The 24,980-nt window shown below is 40.5% G+C and overlaps 1 protein-coding gene across 1 annotated transcript in view; it reads right to left on the bottom strand.

The window, feature by feature from the left end:
- CPNE3 (copine 3) overlaps nucleotides 1-24,980 on the bottom strand; it is a 258,436-nt gene that overhangs the window by 63,831 nt on the left and 169,625 nt on the right. Inside the window, exons 10-11 of the mRNA XM_053715177.1 lie at nucleotides 12,422-12,481; nucleotides 5,170-5,303 (exon numbers count right to left, since the gene is read on the bottom strand). Coding sequence (XP_053571152.1) covers nucleotides 5,170-5,303; nucleotides 12,422-12,481 — 194 coding nt within the window. The remainder of the gene's footprint in view (nucleotides 1-5,169; nucleotides 5,304-12,421; nucleotides 12,482-24,980) is intronic.

Below are 24,980 nucleotides of genomic sequence, written 5' to 3'. Positions count from 1 at the left end.
TGGAGCCACCAGCAACACAAACGATTGTTCCATGATAATTTTGGAGATCACTCTTGGAAGAAGAACTAGAGGCGGCAAAATATAAGCAGGTTGATAACACCAAGGAAGTGTCAACGCATCCACTGCTTCCGCCTGAGAATCCCTGGACCTGGACAGGTACCTGGGAAGTTTCTTGTTTAGATGAGAGGCCATCAGATCTATTTCTGGAAGACTCCACATCTGAACAATCTGAGAAAACACATCTGGATGGATGGACCATTCCCCCGGATTTAAAGTCTGACGACTGAGATAATCCGCCTCCCAATTGTCTACACCTGGGATATGAACCGCAGAAATTAGACAGAAGCTGTATTCCGCCCAAGCAAGTATCCAAGATACTTCTTTCATAGCTTGGGGACTGAGAGTCCCACCCTGATGATTGACATATGCCACTGTTGTGATATTGTCTTTCTGAAAACAAATGAACGGTTCTCTCTTCAACTGTAACATATCTCAGCCTAATGTCACTATCCCTTTAAGACTTCCTTCCCTGACTGCTGGTTTTGGGCATTATTTACATTCAGCTTGCCTGCCTGCCTGATTAATCATTCATGCACCTGATTCCCTCAGCCTCTTTTTAAGCCTTCTCAGGTCTAATGTGCTTTGCATTAACTTTGAAGTTATGATCCTGAACAACAGAGGTCTGTGACTGTTTCCTGCATGAATTTACCAACTATTTCAAGCTACAGCATTTTCTATTACCAATGCTTAAAATCATCAAATCGCAAGTATCCAAATAATTTCATTCTGTTTCCTGGACTCTGCTACTTAAACTCTGAACTTTATTATAAATCACAAGTATGCTTTTGGTTATCATCACTCTCTAATTACAACAACAGCATCTTACTCAGAACTTTATAACTATTTCTCTGCTACAAGTTGTCATTGCTGAAATATCCTGCTGCAAATATGTTAACATATTCAGAACTCTGAAACTACGTGTTCAGTTAAAAGCTTTCATGTGATTCTCCAATATATGCACAAACAGTAATTAATGCCTAAATTTGCAGCTTGTTTATCACCTGTGCTTAATACTGACATACAGCTTTATATAATATTATGTACTGTGAACCTGCAACAAACCTTAGTTTGCATCTAAGTGTCAATCCAGTTTACTCTGAAGCCTGAACATTCCACATTGCTATATTTTCCACTCATTGAATCCTACAGCTACTCCTATTAACTAACTATAAGTTACAGTGAAGCCAGATTCTATTGTATACAAATGTTGCACTCTCCCTTTATTCTACAAAAACTTCTAGCAACTATGAATCACAGAATATCATCTATCCACGTCCAGGATACTCTTCCGCGGGTTAGGGGTCGGTGTCTTCAAATCCCTACCACTGCCCCGAGGGTCTGTGTCCTGAGCGCATGTACACCGGATCATGACATCAACTGAGGCCAAATCTGAAGAACTCTGAAAATTGCACGGAGTTCTAAAATATTGATTGGTAATCTCGCCTCTTGAGATTTCCAAACCCCTTGTGCTGTCAGAGATCCCCAAACAGCTCCCCAACCTGAAAGACTTGCATCTGTCGTGATCACAGTCCAGGTTGGCTGAACAAAAGAAGCCCCTTGAATTAAACGCTGGTGATCTAACCACCAAGTCAGAGAGTGTCGAACATTGGGATTTAAGGATATTAATTGTGATATCTTTGTATAATCCCTGCACCATTGGTTCAGCATACAAAGCTGGAGAGGTCTCATGTGAAAACGAGCAAAGGGGATCGCGTCCGATGCTGCAGTCATGAGACCTAAAACTTCCATGCACATAGCTACTGAAGGGAATGACTGAGACTGAAGGTTCCGACAGGCTGCAACCAATTTTAAACGTCTCTTGTCTGTTAGAGACAGTCATGGACACTGAATCTATCTGGAAGCCTAAAAAGGTGACCCTTGTCTGAGGAATCAAGAAACTTTTTGGTAAATTGATCCTCCAACCATGTTTTTGAAGAAAAAACACTAGTTAATTCATGTGAGATTCTGTAGAACGTAAAGACTGAGCTAGTACCAAGATATCGTCCAAATAAGGAAACACTGCAATACCCTGCTCTCTGGTTACAGAGAGTAGGGCACCGAGAACCTTTGAAAAGATTCTTGGAGCTGTCGCTAGGAAGAGCAACAAACTGGTAATGCTTGTCTAGAAAAGAGAATCTCAGGAACTGATAATGATCTGGATGAATCGGAATATGAAGGTATGCATCCTGAAGTCTATTATGGACATATAATGTCCTTGCTGAACAAAAGGCAGAATAGTCCTTATAGTCACCATTTTGAAAGTTGGTACTCTTACATAACGATTCAAAATTTTCAGATCCAGAACTGGTCTGAATGAATTTTCCTTCTTTGGGACAATGAATAGATTTGAATAAAACCCCAGACCCTGTTCCTGAAACAGAACTGGCATGATTACCCCTGATAACTCAAGGTCTGAAACACACTTCAGGAAAGCTTGAGCTTTCACTGAATTTGCTGGTATACGTGAGAGAAAAAAATCTTCTCACAGGAGGTCTTACTCTGAATCCTATTCGGTACCCCTGAAAGACAATACTCTGAATCCATTGATTTTGGACAGAATTTATCCAAACATCCTTGAAAAACCTTAATCTGTCCCCTACCAGCTGAGCTGGAATGAGGGCCACACCTTCATGGGGACTTAGGGGCTGCCTTTGGTTTCTTAAATGGCTTGGATTTATTCCAATTTGAGGAAGTTTTCCAATTGGAAACAGATTCCTTGGGGGAAGGATTAGGTTTCTGTTCCTTATTTTGACGAAAGGAACGAAAACGGTTAGAAGCTTTATATTTACCCTTAGGTCTTTTATCCTGAGGCAAAAAACTCCCTTCCCCCCAGTAACAGTTGAAATAATAGAATCCAACTGAGAACCAAATAATTTATTACCTTGGAAAGAAAGAGATAGCAATCTAGACTTAGAAGTCATATCAGCATTCCAAGATTTAAGCCACAAAGCTCTTCTAGCTAAAATAGCTAAAGACATAGATATAACATCAATTTTGATAATATCAAAAATGGCATCACAAATAAAATGATTAGCATGTTGCAGGAAGCGAACAATGCTAGACAAATCAGAACCCAATTCTTGTTGCTCTAAATTTTCCAACCAAAATGTTGATGCAGCTGCAACATCAGCCAAAGAAATTGCAGGCCTGAGAAGATGACCTGAATATAAATAAGCTTTCCTTAGATAAGATTCAAGTTTCCTATCTAAAGGATCTTTAAAAGAAGTACTATCTTCCATAGGAATAGTGGTATGTTTAGCAAGAGTAGAAATAGCCCCATCAACTTTGGGGATCTTTTCCCAAAACTCTATTGAAATTGCTGGTAATGGATAAAAAATTTAAAACTTGAAGAAGGAATAAAAGAAGTACAAGGCTTATTCCATTCCTTAGAAATCATATCAGAAATAGCACCAGGAACTGGAAAAACCTCTGGAGTAACCACAGGAGGTTTAAAAACAGAATTTAAACGTTTACTAGTTCTAATATCAAGAGGATTAGTTTCCTCAATATCCAAAGTAATCAACACTTCTTTTAACAAAGAACAAATATACTCCATTTTAAATAAATAAGTAGATTTGTCAGTGTCAATATCTGAGGAAGGATCTTCTGAATCAGATAGATCCTCATCAGAGGAGGATAATTCATTATGTTGTCGGTCATTTGAAATTTCATCAACCTTATGAGAAGTTTTAAAAGACCTTTTACGTTTATTAGAAGGCGGGAAGGCAGACAAAGCCTTCTAAATAGAATCAGCAAAAAATTCTTTTAAATTCATAGGGATATCTTGTACATTAGAAGTTGAAGGAACAGCAACAGACAATGTACTATTACTGATGGACACATTATCTGCATGTAAAAGTTTATCATGACAACTATTACAAATGACATTCGGAGATATAATCTCTACAAGTTTACAACAAATGCACTTAGCTTTGGTAGAACCGATATCAGGCAGCAAAGTTCCAACAGATACTTCTGAGACAGGATCAGATTGAGACATCTTGCAAAATGTAAAAGAAAAAAACAACATATAAAGCAAAATTATCAATTTCCTTATATGACAGTTCCAGGAATGGGAAAAAATGCAAATAGTATAGCCCTCTGACATAGAAAAAGGCAAGAGGCAAATAGAAATGGTGTGATAACAACTGTGGTAACTGAAATTTTTTTTGGCGCCAACAACATCCGGAAATGACACACTCGCGTCACTAACGACCCAACCTTGTGCAAGGACTCGGCGTCAACTAAGACGCCGGAAATGACTAACTTGCGTCAACGGACTTACCTTCGCGCCAAAAAATTCCCGCACCAAGAATGACGCAATAAAGTTTGGCATTTTGCACATCTGCGGTCCTAATTTTGCCCGCAATTGAAAGAAAAAAGCAGTCAATTTGAAAAAAGACTAAACCCCAGGTAAGAAAAATATTTCTTAAATATGTTTATTTTTCCCAAATATTAAACTGACAGTATGCAAAAGGAAATACATGAACCTGAATCATGGCAAATATAAGTACAATACATATATTTAGAACTTTATATTAATGCATAAAGTGCCAAAACCATAGCTGAGGTGTCTTAAGTAATAAAAACATACTTACCGAAAGACACCCATCCACATATAGCAGATAGCCAAACCAGTACTGAAACAGTTATCAGTAGAGGTATTGGTATATGAGAGTATATCGTCGATCTGAAAAGGGACCAATAACAGAGAACCTATGAAATAGATCTCCCATGAGGAAAACCATTGCATTCAATAAGTGATACTCCCTTCACATCCCTCTGACATTCACTGTACTCTGAGAGGAATCGGGCTTCAAAATGCTGACAAGCGCATATTAACGTAGAAATCTTAGCACAAACTTACTTCACCACCTCCATAGGAGGCCAAGTTTGTAAAAACTGAATTGTGGGTGTGGTGAGGGGTGTATTTTAGGCATTTTTAGGTTTGGGAAACTTTGCCCCTACTGGTAGGAATGTATATCCCATACGTCACTAGCTCATGGACTCTTGCCAATTACATGAAAGAAAGGTGCTGAATGTGAGTTTGTATGTGAAATCAAATTAGAAAAAACAGAAGTCATTGAAAAGAGGTAAGTTATTACTCACGTATCATAATCTTGAATTACCATCCCAACAGACCAGATGGCTGTCAGATATTCATTAACCCCATTAGGGCTGATATAGTGCAGGGAATCTGGTGAATGGGGATCACCGTTTGATCCAGTGAAGTCAATTCCGACCTGCAAGAATTATAGGGCTCAGCTAAATACACAACATTAGCTATTAGACCTAAACAGTGCAGTGATAGCTTTTACAAAATGAACACTGATGGATTAAGTCATGCAATGTCGTGTAGACCTCTCTGGCAACTGTAAGGTTACAGCCATGTATCATAGTAAGACATTACAACACTTGATGTGCAGATAGAGGTATTGTACTCAGGACTGAGGATATCCAGTATATAGCTGAGCACCAGCTAATTATATTCTAATTTAAGACAGCCAATACAAACAAAGACGGCTGGTGTGCTATTTGTAATTGGTTATTCGCCTCATTAAGGGTTTTTTTGACGCCGACCCTCACAAGAGCTGCCCTGATGGAATTATTGTAAAAAAGGGACAGTCCCTGTGAGTGGCAAGATATCTCCTATTCAAAGTAATAAAGCTTGTTGGAAAGGGACACTTCACTCGAGGGGAGCGAAGTTAGCAGTGAGTGGGGGGCGCACTCTAAAAATTCTGTAGCCAATATAAATTACATAACTCTGCTTTTGCGCATAGCATCTTACAATCGCCTATATTTTCGTATGCAAGTGTGTTTATATTAGAAAAGTTCAGAATGAAAAATAATTAATATTTAATAAAAAATAAAAAAAAGAAGATGAAGGGGAGGAAGACAAACAGTGATGTAAGTCCATCTGAAGGAATTAGGAAAACTACTACAAAGAGACAGGAAAAGGGAAGAAAATTGCTTAGTACTGTGCAACTTGCATAGGTAGATTGTAACTTAACTCCTCTTCCGTCGGTTTTCACTTATGTCCAGCCAGGCACAGTATGGAGTTGCGGCTCGACAGGGGGACACCATCAGAGGAGATTAATTCCTTCTTGATGGTGTCAAGGACCACCAACCAATGGTCCGTGGACCACTGGTGGTCCACAAGAAGATGTTGGTGGTCCTTGACACCATCAAGAAGGAATTAATCTCCTCTGATGGTGTCCCCCTGTCGAGCCTTTAAATTATATCTATAAGTACTTTATACTACTCTATCGCAGTATATATTTTTTCTATGTACGTGAATACATAACTACAGGATAGCAGATCCTTATAGTTACATAAAAGGTTATTCAAATTCTACTTATTTGTACCTTAAACGGGTTTCACTATCTTTTATATATATTCTTACTTAATATTGCTCTAATGTTATCAGCTTTGTTTTCCCATTGTTATAATGATGTAATTGTTGGTTGAGGTCCATAGGTGACCTCCTAAGATAGGGGAAGACCATTCCATCTAGAAAATGTGAGTTTTGATTATAGCATACTTAGTAAAACCGTGATGTATTGCTTAAGGTGCCTGATGTGTTTCCTTCTCTTTATTTTTGTATGACACTTGAAATTTTACATGTCTTTTATATTGTATATTTAACCTCAATAAAACCATGTAAAAAAATAAATAAAAAATCTATCAGTAAAAGGTTACTGCTATTAATTTTTATCCCATTAGTAATCTAGCGACTAAATAACCTCTAGGCAAAAAGTTACTGCTATTAGCTTTTTATCCCATTAGTAATCTAGCAACTAAATAACATCTAGGCACAAAGTTACTGCTATTAGCTTTTTATCCCATTAGTAACCTAGCGACTAAATAATCTATAGGCAAAAAGTTACTGCTATTAGCTTTTTATCCCATTAGTAATCTAGCAACTAAATAACATCTAGGCACAAAGTTACTGCTATTAGCTTTTTATCCCATTAGTAACCTAGCGACTAAATAATCTATAGGCAAAAAGTTACTGCTATTAGTTTTTTTTTATCCCATTAGTAATCTAGAAACTAAATAACATCTAGGCACAATGTTACTGCTATTAGCTTTTTATCCCATTAGTAATCTAATAACTAAATAATCTCTAGGCACAAAATTACTGCTATTAGCTTTTTATCCCATTAGTAATCTAATAACTAAATAATCTCTAGGCACAAAATTACTGCTATTAGCTTTTTATCCCATTAGTAATCTAATAACTAAATTATCTCTAGGCACAAAGTTACTGCTATTAGCTTTTTTATCCCATTAGTAATCTAGCAACTAAATAATCTCTAGGCACAAAGTTAGTGATATTAGCTTTTTTTTTTTTTAAATATTTTTTTTATTTAGCTAATTGACAATAATAACAGTAAGAACAGGTATGTGAGTAACATTGGTAAACAGTGCAACATTTTCAATATACCACATTTTACAAAGTATACACATCCATTGGAAAGTTTACTGAGTAGCACAGCCCATTGTCCATGGGTATCCGAAACCATCTGAAGCTACCCGGATGGGAATATCAAAGACCCACCATAAAGAGAAAGATAACCTTATTTTTGCTTTCTGTCTAAATTGATTAATAGTTAACATATATTGCAGAGAAACATAAAAGAACTGTTCTTACCAACATTGATGTTTAACCATTGTTTGCTAAAATGTAGGGAATTAAATTGACCTTTAGGTCTGCGCTGAGCGATAGATAAAAGAGGAAGAAAAAAAAACAAAAGGGGGGGGGAGGACGGTTTCAGTCTAGGAGAGGAGGGGGATAATTAAGACTCCTCACAGTATCATAGGGTATCACAGTGTGGAGTCAATGTGTGTAACATTATAAATATATAAATAAATGGAGTTTGCAGCTGGGTTTTACTCAGGACCATTCGCCCAGATCATAATCTGGAGTCTTCTGAATCATGTATGTGGGAGACATATGATTCCATTGACTTTACAAATCTCAAGATATCAACAACCTGTTCCCAGGAGGGGGAGGCCTGTTGGAGCCACATTCGGGCTATAGCCAATTTTATTGCTAAAAATAGGTAGATACAAAACAGCTTCTGTGGTAGAGTCAAGTGTACAGGTAATATGTGGAACAGGCCAATGCTTGGTGATAGCGGTATTTGAATGCCTTTCATGGTACAGTACTGGGTTGCTTTTTGCCAGAGGGGTTGAATCTGTGGGCAAGTCCACCAAATATGTAGTGGAGCCCCCAATGCATCACATCCTCTCCAACACTTGGGAGAGTTGGTGGGTGAGATTTTAAATAGGCGGATAGGCGTCATATGCCATTGTAATAGAATTTTAAGAAACAGTTCATATAAGATTGTACAATGAACAGCTTTTTTGGTTAGTTGAGTTGCGGTCTTCCACAGTTGTGGCTCATGTGTAAGAGCAAGTGTCTTATTGGTGGAGATTTATAAAAAAGCGGGGGATTCAAAATGTCTAGGTACGAAAGTGAAAGCAGTCTTGTAGGAGGAAAGGCTGAATTCCATCTTATCTCCCACCTAGTTTTGGCTCTCAAGGGACCTTTATCAAAACCCCATGACTTGAGATAGCTGCGTAGCCTCCAAAATTCAAAATTTAGGAGAGAAGGTGGGTTGAACTTCCGAAGAAAGGGTGAGCAAATTATCTCCTTCATAAAGGTCCATAACACTGGTTAAACCTAAATTGGACCAGAGAGTCGGGTGAGTATCAAGCAAAGTTAGCAGTAGCCTTCTAAGTGTATGGGATGGCGATGGATGGGGAGCAATACTAGCCAGATTATGAATTTTATCCCAGATATTCAAATTCGATGTTAAAATAGGATTAAGAAAAAGGGAGAGTGGTCTGGTATGCTTGGGGAGCCATATCAGATCTCTCAAAGTAAACCCCGATGGGATAGATGCTTGTTCAATTTCGGCCCATCTACTTTACAGGGTCGAACCAATATGTTGGGAGCCGCCGCCCCCCCCCCCCCCCCGCCCCCCAGTACGGGCTGTTGCAAGGTGCTGGTAGCAATTCTAGGAGCCTTGTTGAGCCAAATTAACCTATTGCAGTGCTGCTGAAATTTATGAATTGTGGATCTGGGGATTGGAATTGGTAGGGATCGGAAAATATAAGTCAATTTGGGGAGAAGGCTCATTTTAAAAGCTGCTATTCACCCTAACCAGGATAGGGAAGGGACATTCCATGTCTCAGTAGATGTTGCAATGGTGGATAGTAGGGGAGAGAAGTTTAGGTCAATCATGATCGGTATATTGTGAGATAGATATACACCTAAATGTTTAATGTGTGATGTGGACCACTGAAATTTGTACTTATTCTTGAGTATGCTAAGGGTTTCTTCCGGGACATTTATAGTATACGCTTCTGTTTTTAATACATTGAGTTTGTAGTAACTAACTAGGGTAAATTTCTCTAGCAAAGAGAACAAATGGGGTAGTGAAGTGAGAGGTTTAGAGACAAGTACTGTCAGGTCATCTGCAAAAAGTGCTATTTTCTGTTCTATGTGGTGTATTTCCACACCTCTGATCTGTGAGCAGGAGCGAATGGCCGCGGCCAGGGGCTCCATTATGAGGGTAAATATAAGAGGTGATAACTGACACCCTTGTCTCGTGCCATTAGTTATTAAAAAGGGCTCAGAACAAAATCCCAGTCCTCTAACTTTTGCCAATGGATTAGAGTATAGCGCTGCTATGGATGTGATGAAAGAGGTCGGGAATCCGAATTACCGCAGCACTGCAAACATATTCCCAGCCTACCCTGTCGAAGGCCTTTTCAGCGTCCAACGACAGGGTGACACAGGGCTAATGTAGTCTATGAGCCTCAAAATAGATATTCAAAAGCCGACTTGTATTGTCTGGTCCTTGGCGTCTCAGAACAAAGCCCACCTGATCAGGGTCAATTAATGCGGGCAAAAGAGTGTTAAGGCGTGATGCTATTATTTTGACATATAGCTTGACGTCAAGGTTTAATAACAATATAGGCCTATAACTCTCGCATATCGTGGGATCCCTCCCCTGCTTCGGAAGTGTGATGATAACAGCTTGTAAAAATTCAGCCGGAAAGGTACCTCGAGAACTCGCTATTGTGAATAAACGTACTAGAATAGGCATTAGCTGTATTTGGAATTTTTTATAGAATAAATCTGTGAAGCCATCTGGCCCCGGTGATTTAAAGGCTTTAAGAGACTTAATGGCTGTCTTGATCTCCAAAGCAGAGATAGGGTTCTGCAAAAGGTCCACCTGGTCCTGGGAAACCAGGGGAAGGCTCAAGGAGGTAAGAAAGGCATTAATGACGTCAGGGGTTGGGTAAGGAAGTGTATCATTCTGTTTTAGGTTATAAAGGGAGGCATAGTACTCTGCAAAGGCTTTACCGATATCCTTTGGTTTGGCAATGTTGTCCCCCCACTTTCAGCGCGGGTATACGTGCTGCCGCCGTCCTTTGTCTAAACTTGTTAGCGAGCAATCTATCAGCCTTATTGCCCTTGTGGTAATAGATTTCTTTAAGCCTAAGAAGCCTATCTGCTGACCTTTCATTTTCTAGTCGGACTATCTGCGCTTTGAGGTCTGCTAGCTTTTTAGAGAGTTGGGGTGTAGGGTTAGCTTTATGTTCCCATGATATTTTATGCAGGTTCGTTAGGAGTTGTGCCAAGGTTTCCCCTTAAGTTTTTTCAATGCTGCCGCTATTTTTATAAATGAGCCTCGTATATACGCTTTTAACGAGGCCCACAAAGTAAAATCATCTACTTCGTTGTTATCATTCGATACTAGGAAGTGCGTAAGGTCCTTAATAATGGAGACCGTAGTCTCCGGAGAGGAGAATAAATGAGGGGACAGACGCCAGGTCGGAGAATGCTGCAATTCCACTTAGGAATGTAGAGTAATATGAACTCGATTGTGGTCTGCCCAAGGGCATTGAGGGATCCAGGATCTGGTCACATTGTCCAAAAGGCCTGGGTCACACAAAAAAAATCTATCCGCGAATACGAATGATGTACCGAGGAGAAGTAGGTGTAGTCACAGGCAGATGCGTTAAGAGCGCACCAAATATCAAACAAGTTAAACTGATATATCAGGTTTCAAAATTTATGCGAAAGTTCGGTTGCAGACTTAACTGGTTTACGAGCCACATCTGATTTCCTGTCTAAATAGGGGTCCCAAACAATATTAAAATCTCCGGCAAGTAACAAGATATTAGCTTTTTAACCCATTAGTAACCTAGCAACTAAATCTCTACTCACAAAGTTACTGTTATTAGCTTTTTATCCCATTAGTAACCTAGTAACTAAATAATCTATAGGCAAAAAGTTATTGCTATTGGCTTTTTATCCCATTAGTAATCTAATAACTAAATAATCTCTAGGCAAAAAGATTACTGCTATTAGCTTTTTATTCCATTAGTAATCTAATAACTAAATAATCTCTAGGCAAAAAAATACTGATATTATCTTTTTATCCCACTAGTAATCTAATAACTAAATAACCTCATGCAAAATGTTCTTGCTATTAGCTTTTTATCCCATTAGTAACCTAGCAACTAAATAACATCTAGGCACAATGTTACTGCTATTAGCTTTTTATTCTATTAGTAATCTAGCAACTAAATAATCTCTAGGCAAAAAGTTACTGCTATTAGCTTTTTATTCCATTAGTAACCTAGCAACTAAATAACCTCTAGGCAAAAAGTTACTATTATTAGCTTTTTATTCCACTAGTAATCTAATAACTAAATAACCTCTAGGCAAAAAGTTACTGCTATTAGCTTTTTATCCCACTAGTAATCTAATAACTAAATAACCTCTAGGCAAAATGTTATTGCTATTAGCTTTTTATCCCATTAGCAACCTAGCAAGTAAATAACCTATAGGCAAAAAGTTACTGCTAATAGCTTTTTATTCTATTGGTAATCTAGCAACTAAATAATCTCTAGGCAAAAAGTTACTGATATTAGCTTTTTGTGGAAGGAAATATGCTCGATTTTGCCTACCAATTTAAAATAAATACTACATCACACTGCTGCGTTTCACATTTTTCTGCATATATTTTTTTTTTTTTGTAAAACGACCAGAAAGATTTAGTTGAAATAAATAACTGGGGTTTTTTTTGTTTGTTTTTTAAATGCTAAGAGAACAATTTCTCAGTTGGAATTCTTCTTATGTTTTTGTTTCACATCTTCATATGTCTTGTGCTTTAGTGGAGTAAAATTACTATTGTCACAGTTTCTTTATGCTCTATTAAAAGTTAGGGACTTTTTTTGGTCGATATTCCAATGGATGCAAATAGGTATTTAGGTAAATGTGAAAAAGGAAAAACACAAACAATACTTTTAAATATTTCTATATAAATAAACTTACAACAAAATTCATCTGACATCCTCCCATAATGTAGTCAAGAAATGAGTACTCCTTTATAATCTGTATAAGAAAATAATAAAAATAGAATGTTATATTCACAAGTTACATTATTCACATATAAAGTATGTGTTAAAGGGACAGTCTAGTCAAAACTAAACTTTCATGATTCAGAAAGGGCATGCAATTGAACAATTTTCCAATTTACTTTGATTATCAAATTTGCTTTTTTTTCTTGGTATTCTTTGTTGAAGGCTAAAGCTAGGTTGGCTCATACCTAGGTTTAGCTAATTTCTAAGTCCTTTAAGGCTGCCTCTTATCTCAGTTCATTTTGACAGTTTTTCATAGCTAGGCAGCGCTAGTTAATGAGTTGAATATAGATACCATTATGCTCACTTCTGTGGAGTTATTTATGAGTCAGCACTGACAGGCTAAAATGCACATCTGTCAAAACAACTGAGATAAGGGGGTAGTCTGCAGAGACTTAGATAAAAGGTAATCACAGAAGTAAAAAGTATAATTTATATAACAGTGTTGGCTGTGCAAAACTCGGAAATAGGTAATAAAGGGCTTATCTATCTTTTTAAACAATAAAAATTCTGGAGTAGACTGTTCTTTTATCTTTAAATTTAAATATCCTGACAGTCTAACAGTATACTGAGACATTTTAATAACTTCAAATCTGCTCAGAAGTGAACTGATCTTAATAAATGTGATGAGCCACAAAAGTAAAGATTTGTGAATAACAAAATGTATGCTTACCTGATAAATTTCTTTCTTTCCGGATATGGTGAGTCCACGGGATCATCAATTACTGTTGGGAGTGCAAAGAGCAAAACAGCAAAACTGTTAAGTATCACTTCCCTTCCCACAACCCCCAGTCATTCGACCGAAGGGAAATGGAGAAAAGGGAGTAACACAAGGTGTAAAGGTGCCTGAGGTTTAGACAAAAATAACTGTCTTAAAAACATAATTTATGCTTACCTGATAAATTTATTTCTCTTGTAGTGTATCCAGTCCACGGATCATCCATTACTTGTGGGATATTCTCCTTCCCAACAGGAAGTTGCAAGAGGATCACCTACAGCAGAGCTGCTATATAGCTCCTCCCCTCACTGCCATATCCAGTCATTCGACCGAAACAAGCCGAGAAAAGGAGAAACCATAGGGTGCAGTGGTGACCGTAGTTTAATTAAAATTTAGACCTGCCTGAAAAGGACAGGGCAGGCCGTGGACTTGATACACTACAAGAGAAATAAATTTATCAGGTAAGCATAAATTATGTTTTCTCTTGTTAAGTGTATCCAGTCCACGGATCATCCATGACTTGTGGGATACCAATACCAAAGCTAAAGTACACGGATGATGGGAGGGACATGGCAGGAACTTAAACGGAAGGAACCACTGCCTGTAGAACCTTTCTCCCAAAAACAGCCTCTGAAGAAGCAAAAGTATCAAATTTGGAAAATTTGGAAAAAGTATGAAGGGAAGACCAAGTTGCAGCCTTGTAAATCTGTTCAACAGAGGCGTCATTTTTAAAGGCCCAGGTGGAAGCCACAGCTCTAGTAGAACGAGCTGTAATCCTTTTAGGAGGCTGCTGTCCAGCACTCTCATAGGCTAAACGGATTATACTCCGAAGCCAAAAACATAATTTATGCTTACCTGATAAATTCCTTTCTTCTGTTGTGTGATCAGTCCACGGGTCATCATTACTTCTGGGATATTATCTGCTCCCCTACAGGAAGTGCAAGAGGATTCACCCAGCAGAGTTGCTATATAGCTCCTCCCCTCTACGTCACCTCCAGTCATTCGACCAAAGACCAACGAGAAAGGAGAAGCCAAGGGTGTAGTGGTGACTGAATTATAATTTAAAAAATATGTACCTGCCTTAAAAAACAGGGCGGGCCGTGGACTGATCACACAACAGAAGAAAGGAATTTATCAGGTAAGCATAAATTATGTTTTCTTCTGTTATGTGTGATCAGTCCACGGGTCATCATTACTTCTGGGATACCAATACCAAAGCAAAAGTACACGGATGACGGGAGGGATAGGCAGGCTCATTATACAGAAGGAACCACTGCCTGAAGAACCTTTCTCCCAAAAATAGCCTCCGAAGAAGCAAAAGTGTCAAATTTGTAAAATTTGGAAAAAGTATGAAGCGAAGACCAAGTTGCAGCCTTGCAAATCTGTTCAACAGAGGCCTCATTCTTAAAGGCCCAAGTGGAAGCCACAGCTCTAGTGGAGTGAGCTGTAATTCTTTCAGGAGGCTGCTGTCCAGCAGTCTCATAGGCTAAACGTATTATGCTACGAAGCCAAAAAGAGAGAGAGGTAGCAGAAGCTTTTTGACCTCTCCTCTGTCCAGAATAAACGACAAACAGGGAAGAAGTTTGGCGAAAATCTTTAGTTGCCTGCAAGTAGAACTTGAGGGCACGAACTACATCCAGATTGTGTAGAAGACGTTCCTTCTTTGAAGAAGGATTTGGACACAAGGAGGGAACAACAATCTCTTGATTGATATTCCTGTTAGAGACAACCTTAGGTAAGAACCCAGGTTTAGTACGCAGAACTACCTTGTCTGAGTGAAAGATCAGATAAGGAGAATCACAATGAAGGGCTGATAACTCAGAGACTCTTCGAGCCGAGGAAATAGCCATTAAAAATAGAACTTTCCAAGATAACAATCTTATATCAATGGAATGAAGGGGTTCAAACGGAACACCCTGTAAAACGTTAAGAACTAAGTTTAAACTCCATGGCGGAGCAACAGTTTTAAACACAGGCTTGATCCTAGCTAAAGCCTGACAAAAGGCCTGGATGTCTGAATTTTCTGACAGACGCCTGTGTAACAAGATGGACAGAGCTGAGATCTGTCCCTTTAATGAGCTAGCCGATAAACCCTTTTCTAAACCTTCTTGTAGAAAAGACAATATCCTAGGAATCCTAACCTTACTCCAGGAGTAATCTTTGGATTCACACCAGTATAGGTATTTACGCCATATTTTATGGTAAATCTTTCTGGTAACAGGCTTCCTAGCCTGTATCAGGGTATCAATAACCGACTCAGAAAACCCACGTTTTGATAAAATCAAGCGTTCAATTTCCAAGCAGTCAGCTTCAGAGAAGTTAGACTTTGATGTTTGAATGGACCCTGAATCAGAAGGTCCTGTCTTAGAGGTAGAGACCACGGCGGACAGGATGACATGTCCACTAGATCTGCATACCAAGTCCTGCGCGGCCATGCAGGCGCTATTAGAATCACTGATGCTCTCTCCTGTTTGATTTTGGCAATCAATCGAGGAAGCAGCGGGAAGGGTGGAAACACATAAGCCATCCTGAAGTTCCAAGGTGCTGTCAAAGCATCTATCAGAACCGCTCCCGGATCCCTGGATCTGGATCCGTAGCGAGGAAGTTTGGCGTTCTGGCGAGACGCCATGAGATCTATCTCTGGTTTGCCCCAACGTCGAAGTATTTGGGCAAAGACCTCCGGATGAAGTTCCCACTCCCCCGGATGAAGAGTCTGGCGACTCAAGAAATCCGCCTCCCAGTTCTCCACTCCCGGGATGTGGATTGCTGACAGGTGGCAAGAGTGATACTCTGCCCAGCGAATTATCTTTGATACTTCTATCATTGCTAGGGAGCTTCTTGTCCCTCCCTGATGGTTGATGTAAGCCACAGTCGTGATGTTGTCCGACTGAAACCTGATGAACCCCCGAGTCTTTAACTGGGGCCAAGCTAGAAGGGCATTGAGAACTGCTCTCAATTCCAGAATGTTTATTGGCAGGAGACTTTCCTCCTGACTCCATTGTCCCTGAGCCTTCAGAGAATTCCAGACAGCGCCCCAACCTAGAAGGCTGGCGTCTGTTGTTACAATTGTCCAGTCCGGCCTGCTGAAAGGCATCCCCCTGGACAGATGTGGCCGAGAAAGCCACCATAGAAGAGAGTTTCTGGTCTCTTGATCCAGATTCAGAGTGGGGGACAAATCTGAGTAATCCCCATTCCACTGACTCAGCATGCACAATTGCAGCGGTCTGAGATGTAGGCGTGCAAAGGGAACTATGTCCATTGCTGCTACCATTAAGCCGATCACCTCCATGCATTGAGCTACTGACGGGAGTTGAATGGAATGAAGGACACGGCATGCATTTAGAAGCTTTGTTAATCTGTCTTCTGTCAGATAAATCTTCATTTCTACGGAATCTATAAGAGTCCCCAAAAATGGAACCCTTGTGAGAGGCAAGAGAGAACTCTTCTTTTCGTTCACTTTCCATCCATGCGACCTTAGAAATGCCAGAACTAACTCTGTATGAGACTTGGCAGTTTGAAAGCTTGAAGCTTGTATCAGAATGTCGTCTAGGTACGGAGCTACCGAAATTCCTCGCGGTCTCAGAACCGCCAGAAGGGGACCCAGAACCTTTGTGAAGATTCTTGGAGCCGTAGCCAATCCGAATGGAAGAGCTACAAACTGGTAATGCCTGTCTAAGAAGGCAAACCTTAGATACCGGTAATGATCTTTGTGAATCGGTATGTGAAGGTAAGCATCCTTTAAATCCACTGTGGTCATGTACTGACCCTTTTGGATCATGGGTAAGATTGTCCGAATAGTTTCCATTTTGAACGATGGAACTCTTAGGAATTTGTTTAGGATCTTTAAATCCAAGATTGGCCTGAAAGTTCCCTCTTTTTTGGGAACCACAAACAGGTTTGAGTAAAACCCTTGTCCTTGTTCCGACCGCGGAACCGGATGGATCACTCCCATTAATAATAGATCTTGTACACAGCGTAGAAACGCGTCTTTCTTTATTTGGTTTGTTGACAACCTTGACAGATGAAATCTCCCTCGTGGGGGAGATAATTTGAAGTCTAGAAGGTATCCCTGAGATATGATCTCTAGCGCCCAGGGATCCTGGACATCTCTTGCCCAAGCCTGGGCGAAGAGAGAGAGTCTGCCCCCCACTAGATCCGGTCCCGGATCGGGGGCCCTCGGTTCATGCTGTCTTAGGGGCAGCAGCAGGTTTTCTGGCCTGCTTGCCCTTATTCCAGGACTGGTTAGGTTTCCAGCCTTGTCTGTAACGAGCAACAGCTCCTTCCTGTTTTGGTGCAGTGGAAGTTGATGCTGCACCTGCTTTGAAATTCCGAAAGGGACGAAAATTAGACTGTCTAGCCTTAGCTTTGGCCTTGTCTTGAGGTAGAGCGTGGCCCTTACCTCCTGTAATGTCAGCGATAATTTCTTTCAAACCGGGCCCAAATAAAGTTTGCCCCTTGAAAGGTATATTAAGTAATTTGGACTTAGAAGTTACATCAGCCGACCAGGATTTTAGCCACAGCGCCCTACGTGCCTGAATGGCGAATCCTGAATTCTTAGCCGTAAGTTTGGTTAAATGTACTACGGCCTCCGAAACGAATGAATTAGCTAGTTTAAGGACTCTAAGCCTGTCCGTAATGTCGTCCAGCGTAGCGGAACCAAGGTTCTCTTCCAGAGACTCAATCCAAAATGCTGCCGCAGCCGTAATCGGCGCGATGCATGCAAGGGGTTGCAATATCAAACCTTGTTGAACAAACATTTTCTTAAGGTAACCCTCTAATTTTTTATCCATAGGATCTGAAAAAGCACAGCTATCCTCCACCGGGATAGTGGTGCGCTTAGCTAAAGTAGAAACTGCTCCCTCCACCTTAGGGACCGTTTGCCATAAGTCCCGTGTGGTGGCGTCTATTGGAAACATCTTTCTAAATATTGGAGGGGGTGAGAACGGCACACCGGGTCTATCCCACTCCTTAGTAACAATTTCAGTTAATCTCTTAGGTATAGGAAAAACGTCAGTACTCGCCGGTACCGCAAAGTATTTATCCAACCTACACATTTTCTCTGGTATTGCAACAGTGTTACAATCGTTAAGAGCCGCTAAGACCTCCCCTAGTAATACACGGAGGTTTTCCAATTTAAATTTAAAATTTGAAATATCTGAATCCAATCTGCTTGGATCAGAACCGTCACCTACAGAATGAAGCTCTCCGTCCTCATGCTCTGCAAGCTGTGACGCAGTATCAGACATGGCCCTAGAATTATCAGCGCACTCTGTTCTCACCCCAGAGTGATCACGCTTGCCTCTTAGTTCTGGTAACTTAGCCAAAACTTCAGTCATAACAGTAGCCATATCTTGTAATGTTATCTGTAATGGCTGCCCAGATGTACTAGGCGCCATAATATCACGCACCTCCCGGGCGGGAGACGCAGGTACTGACACGTGAGGCGAGTTAGACGGCATAACTCTCCCCTCGCTGTTTGGTGAAATTTGTTCAATTTGTACAGATTGGCTTTTATTTAAAGTAGCATCAATACAGTTAGTACATAAATTTCTATTGGGCTCCACCTTGGCATTGGAACAAATGACACAGGTATCTTCCTCTGAATCAGACATGTTTAACACACTAGCAATAAACATGCAACTTGGTTACAATCTTATTTAACAAAAACGTACTGTGCCTCAAAGAAGCACTAAACGATTAAATGACAGTTGAAATAATGAACTGAAAAAACAGTTATAGCATCACTCTTTAAAAACAACATAACTTGTTAGCAAAGGTTTGTTCCCATTAGTAAAGCAATACTAATTAAATTTTAAACATAAAAATCACAGAGCAACGTTTTAAAACACAGTCACTATATAAATCTCACAGCTCTGCTGAGAGAATCTACTTCCCTTCAAAGAAGTTTGAAGACCCCTGAGTTCTGTTAGAGATGAACCGGATCATGCAGAAAATATAAGTGTAACTGACTGGAAATTTTTGATGCGTAGCAAAGAGCGCCAAAAACGGCCCCTCCCCCTCACACACAGCAGTGAGAGAGAAACGAAACTGTCATAATCAAAACCAGCAAACTGCCAAGTGGAAAAATAATGCCCAAATATTTATTCACTCAGTACCTCAGAAATGCAAACGATTCTACATTCCAGCAAAAACGTTTAACATGAATTAAATACCTATTAAAAGGTGTAATGTATTTTTACAGAGTAATTCCGGTGAAATACCATCCCCAGAACACTGAAGTGTAGAGTATACATACATGTCATTATAACGGTATAGCAGGATTTTCTCATCAATTCCATTCAGAAAATAAAAACTGCTACATACCTCAATGCAGATTCAACTGCCCGCTGTCCCCTGATCTGAAGCTTTTACCTCCCTCAGATGGCCGAGAAACAGCAATATGATCTTAACTACTCCGGTTAAAATCATAAGAAAAACTCTGGTAGATTCTTCTTCAAACTCTGCCAGAGAAGTAATAACACGCTCCGGTGCTATTGTAAAATAACAAACTTTTGATTGAAGTTATAAAAACTAAGTATAATCACCATAGTCCTCTCACACCTCCTATCTAGTCTTTGGGTGCAAGAGAATGACTGGGGGTGACGTAGAGGGGAGGAGCTATATAGCAACTCTGCTGGGTGAATCCTCTTGCACTTCCTGTAGGGGAGCAGATAATATCCCAGAAGTAATGATGACCCGTGGACTGATCACACATAACAGAAGAAAAGAAAGAGGTTGCCGAGGCCTTCTGACCTCTCCTCTGTCCAGATTAAACAACAAACAGGTTAGATGTTTGGCGAAAATCTTTAGTAGCCTGTAAGTAAAACTTCAAGGCACGGACTACGTCTAGATTATGCAAAAGACGTTCCTTCTTTGAAGAAGGATTAGGACATAATGATGGAACAACAATCTCTTGATTGATATTCTTGTTGGAAACCACCTTAGGTAAAAACCCAGGTTTTGTACGCAGAACAACTTTATCTGAATGAAAGATGAGATAAGGAGAATCACAATGTAAGGCAGATAACTCCGAGACTCTTCGAGCCGAGGAAATAGCCATCAGAAAAAGAACTTTCCATGAAAGAAGTTTGATATCAATAGAATGAAGGGGTTCAAACGGAACCCCTTGAAGAACTTTAAGAACCAAGTTTAAGCTCCATGGAGGAGCAACAGGTTTAAACACAGGCTTAATTCTAACTAAAGCCTGACAAAATGCCTGAACGTCTGGAACTTCTGCCAGAGGCTTGTGTAAAAGAATAGACAGAGCAGAAATCTGTCCCTTTAAAGAACTAGCTGATAATCCTTTGTCCAAACCCTCTTGGAGGAAGGACAATATCCTAGGAATCCTAACCCTACTCCATGAGTAATTCTTGGATTCACACCAATGAAGATATTTACGCCATATCTTGTGGTAAATTTTCCTGGTGACAGGCTTTCGTGCCTGTATTAAGGTATCAATTACTGACTCAGAGAAGCCACACTTTGATAGGATCAAGCGTTCAATCTCCATGCAGTCATTCTCAGAGAAAGTAGATTCGGATGATTGAAAGGACCTTGTATTAGAAGGTCTTGTCTCAGAGACAGAGTCCATGGTGGAAAGGATGACATGTCCACTAGGTCTGCATACCAGGTCCTACGTGGCCACGCAGGCGCTATCAATATCACCGATGCTCTTTCCGGTTTGATTTTGGCAATCAGACGAGGGAGCAGAGGAAATGGTGGAAACACATAAGCCAGGTTGAAGAACCAAGGCGCTGCTAGAGCATCTATCAGTGCCGCTTCTGGGTCCCTGGACCTGGATCCGTAACAAGGAAGCTTGGCGTTCTGGCGAGACGCCATGAGATCCAATTCTGGTTTGCCCCAACAGAGAACCAATTGAGCAAACACCTCCGGATGGAGTTCCCATTCCCCCGGATGAAAAGTCTGACGACTTAGAAAATCCACCTCCCAGTTCTCTACACCTGGGATATGGATCGCTGACAGGTGGCAAGAGTGAGTCTCTGCCCAGCAAATTATCTTGGAGACTTCTGACATCGCTAGGGAACTCCTGGTTCCCCCTTGATGGTTGATGTAAGCCACAGTCGTGATGTTGTCCGACTGAAATCTGATGAACCTCAGTGTTGCTAGCTGAGGCCAAGCCAGAAGAGCATTGAATATTGCTCTTAACTCCAGAATATTTATTGGGAGGAGTTTCTCCTCCAGAGTCCATGAACCCTGAGCCTTCAGGGAGTTCCAGACTGCACCCCAACCTAGAAGGCTGGCATCTGTTGTTACAATTGTCCAATCTGGTCTGCGAAAGGTCATACCCTTGGACAGATGGGCCCGAGATAACCACCAGAGAAGAGAATCTCTGGTTTCCTGATCCAGATTTAGTAGAGGGGACAAATCTGTGTAATCCCCATTCCACTGACTGAGCATGCATAATTGCAGCGGTCTGAGATGCAGGCGCGCAAATGGCACTATGTCCATCGCCGCTACCATTAAGCCGATTACTTCCATGCACTGAGCCACCGTGGGGCGCGGAATGGAGTGAAGAACACGGCAAGCATTTAGAAGTTTTGATAACCTGGACTCCGTCAGGTAAATTTTCATTTCTACAGAATCTATTAGAGTCCCTAGGAAGGAAACCCTTGTGAGAGGAGATCCCCAGAGCTATCGCGCTTGCCTCTCAATTCAGGCAATCTGGATAATACCTCTGACAGGGTATTATTCATGATTGCAGCCATGTCCTGCAAAGTAATCGCTATGGGCGTCCCTGATGTACTTGGCGCCATATTAGCGTGCGTCCCTTGAGCGGGAGGCGAAGGGTCCGACACGTGTGGAGAGTTAGTCGGCATAACTTCCCCCTCGACAGACCCCTCTGGTGACAATTCTTTTATAGATTAAGACTGATCTTTACTGTTTAAGGTGAAATCAATACATTTAGTACACATTCTCCTATGGGGCTCCACCATGGCTTTTAAACATAATGAACAAGTATCCTCTTTTTTAGACATGTTTGCACAGACTAGCAATGAGACTAGCAAGCTTGGAAAACACTTTAAAGAAAGTTAACAAGCAATATAAAAAACGTTACTGTGCCTTTAAGAGAAACAAATTTTGACAAAATTTGAAACAGTGAAAAAAGGCAGTTACACTAACAAAATTTTTACAGTGTATGTAACAAGTCAGCAGAGCATTGCACCCACTTGCAAATGGATAATTAACCCCTTAATAACAAAAACAGAATAATAAATGACAAAAACGTTTTTTAAACACAGTCACAACTGCCACAGTCTACTGTGATTGTTACCCTCCTCAAACACAACTTTGAAGCCTTTTGAGCCCTTCAGAGATGTCCTGTATCATGCAGAGGGAAGTTGAATGTCTCTGTCAGTATTTTTATCTGCACAGAAAAGCACTAAAATAGGCCCTTCCCACTCATATTGCAATAGTGGAAAGCTTCAGGAAACTGTTTCTAGGCAAAAATCAAGCCAGCCATGTGGAAAAAAACTAGGCCCCAATAAGTTTTGTCACCAAACATATATAAAAATGATTAACATGCCAGCAAACGTTTTATATTACACTTTTATAAGAGTATGTATCTCTGTTAATAAGCCTGATACCAGTCGCTATCACTGCATTTAAGGCTTAACTTACATTAATCCGGTATCAGCAGCATTTTTCTAGCAAATTCCATCCCTAGAAATATATTAACTGCACATACCTTATTGCAGGAAAACCTGTACGCCATTCCCCCTCTGAAGTTACTTCACTGCTCAGAATATGTGAGAACGGCAGTGGATCTTAGTTACTTCTGCTAAGATCATAGAAATCACAGGCAGATTCTTCTTCTAATGCTGCCTGAGATGAAACAGTACACTCCGGTACCATTTAAAAATAACAAACTTTTGATTGAAGTTAAAAACTAACTATAATACACCACTCTCCTCTTACTACGTCCATCTTTGTTGAGAGTTGCAAGAGAATGACTGGATATGGCAGTGAGGGGAGGAGCTATATAGCAGCTCTGCTGTGGGTGATCCTCCTGCAACTTCATGTTGGGAAGGAGAATATCCCACAAATAATGGATGATCCGTGGACTGGATACACTTAACAAGAGAAATAAAGGACGGGGCCATGGACTCACCATATCCAGAAAGAAAGAAATTTTTCAGGTAAACATACATTTTTTTTTCTTTCCTAAGATATGGTGAGTCCATGGGATCATCAATTACTGTTGGGAACCAATACCCAAGCTAGAGGACACAGATGATTAGGGAGGGACAAGACAGGTAACCTAAACAGAAGGCACCACCTCTTAAAGAAACTTTCTCCCAAAAGAAGCCTCAGCCGAGACAAAAGAATCAATGAATAAAGTATGCAAAGAGGACCATGTTGCCTCTTGCCAAACTGTTCCACAGAAACTTCATTTTGTTTAAAAAACCCTAGAAGAAAAACAGAATTTATGCTTACCTGATAAATTACTTTCTCCAACGGTGTGTCCGGTCCACGGCGTCATCCTTACTTGTGGGAATATCTCTTCCCCAACAGGAAATGGCAAAGAGTCCCAGCAAAGCTGGCTATATAGTCCCTCCTAGGCTCCGCCCACCCCAGTCATTCGACCGACGGACAGGAGGAAAAAAATAGGAGAAACCATATGGTACCGTGGTGACTGTAGTTAGAGAAAATAATTCATCAGACCTGATTAAAAAACCAGGGCGGACCGTGGACCGGACACACCGTTGGAGAAAGTAATTTATCAGGTAAGCATAAATTCTGTTTTCTCCAACATTGGTGTGTCCGGTCCACGGCGTCATCCTTACTTGTGGGAACCAATACCAAAGCTTTAGGACACGGATGAAGGGAGGGAGCAAATCAGGTCACCTAAACGGAAGGCACCACGGCTTGCAAAACCTTTCTCCCAAAAATAGCCTCCGAAGAAGCAAAAGTATCAAATTTGTAAAATTTGGCAAAAGTGTGCAGTGAAGACCAAGTCGCTGCCTTACATATCTGATCAACAGAAGCCTCGTTCTTGAAGGCCCATGTGGAAGCCACAGCCCTAGTGGAGTGAGCTGTGATTCTTTCAGGAGGCTGCCGTCCGGCAGTCTCGTAAGCCAATCGGATGATGCTTTTAAGCCAAAAAGAAAGAGGTAGAAGTCGCTTTTTGACCTCTCCTTTTACCAGAGTAGACGACAAACAGAGAAGATGCTTGTCTGAAATCTTTTGTAGCTTCTAAATAGAATTTTAGAGCACGGACTACGTCCAAATTGTGTAACAAACGTTCCTTCTTTGAAACTGGATTCGGACACAAAGAAGGTACAACTATCTCCTGGTTAATATTTTTGTTAGAAACAACCTTTGGAAGAAAACCAGGCTTAGTACGCAAAACCACCTTATCTGCATGGAACACCAGATAGGGCGGAGCACACTGCAGAGCAGATAACTCTGAAACTCTTCTAGCAGAAGAAATACCAACCAAAAACAAAACTTTCCAAGATAACAACTTAATATCTATGGAATGTAGAGGTTCAAACGGAACCCCTTGAAGAACTGAAAGAACTCAATTTAAACTCCAGGGAGGAGCCAAAGGTCTGTAAACAGGCTTGATCCTAACCAGAGCCTGAACAAATGATTGAACATCTGGCATAGCTGCCAGTCGTTTGTGTAGTAAGACAGATAAAGCAGAAATCTGTCCCTTTAGAGAACTCGCAGATAATCCTTTATCCAAACCTTCTTGCAGAAAGGAAAGAATCTTAGGAATTGTAATCTTATT

Source organism: Bombina bombina, chromosome 5, assembly GCF_027579735.1.
Source record: "Bombina bombina isolate aBomBom1 chromosome 5, aBomBom1.pri, whole genome shotgun sequence".
Taxonomy (NCBI): domain Eukaryota; kingdom Metazoa; phylum Chordata; class Amphibia; order Anura; family Bombinatoridae; genus Bombina; species Bombina bombina.
The sequence above is the reverse complement of the archived record's forward strand: the minus strand, read 5'-3'. Positions and strand labels throughout refer to the sequence as shown.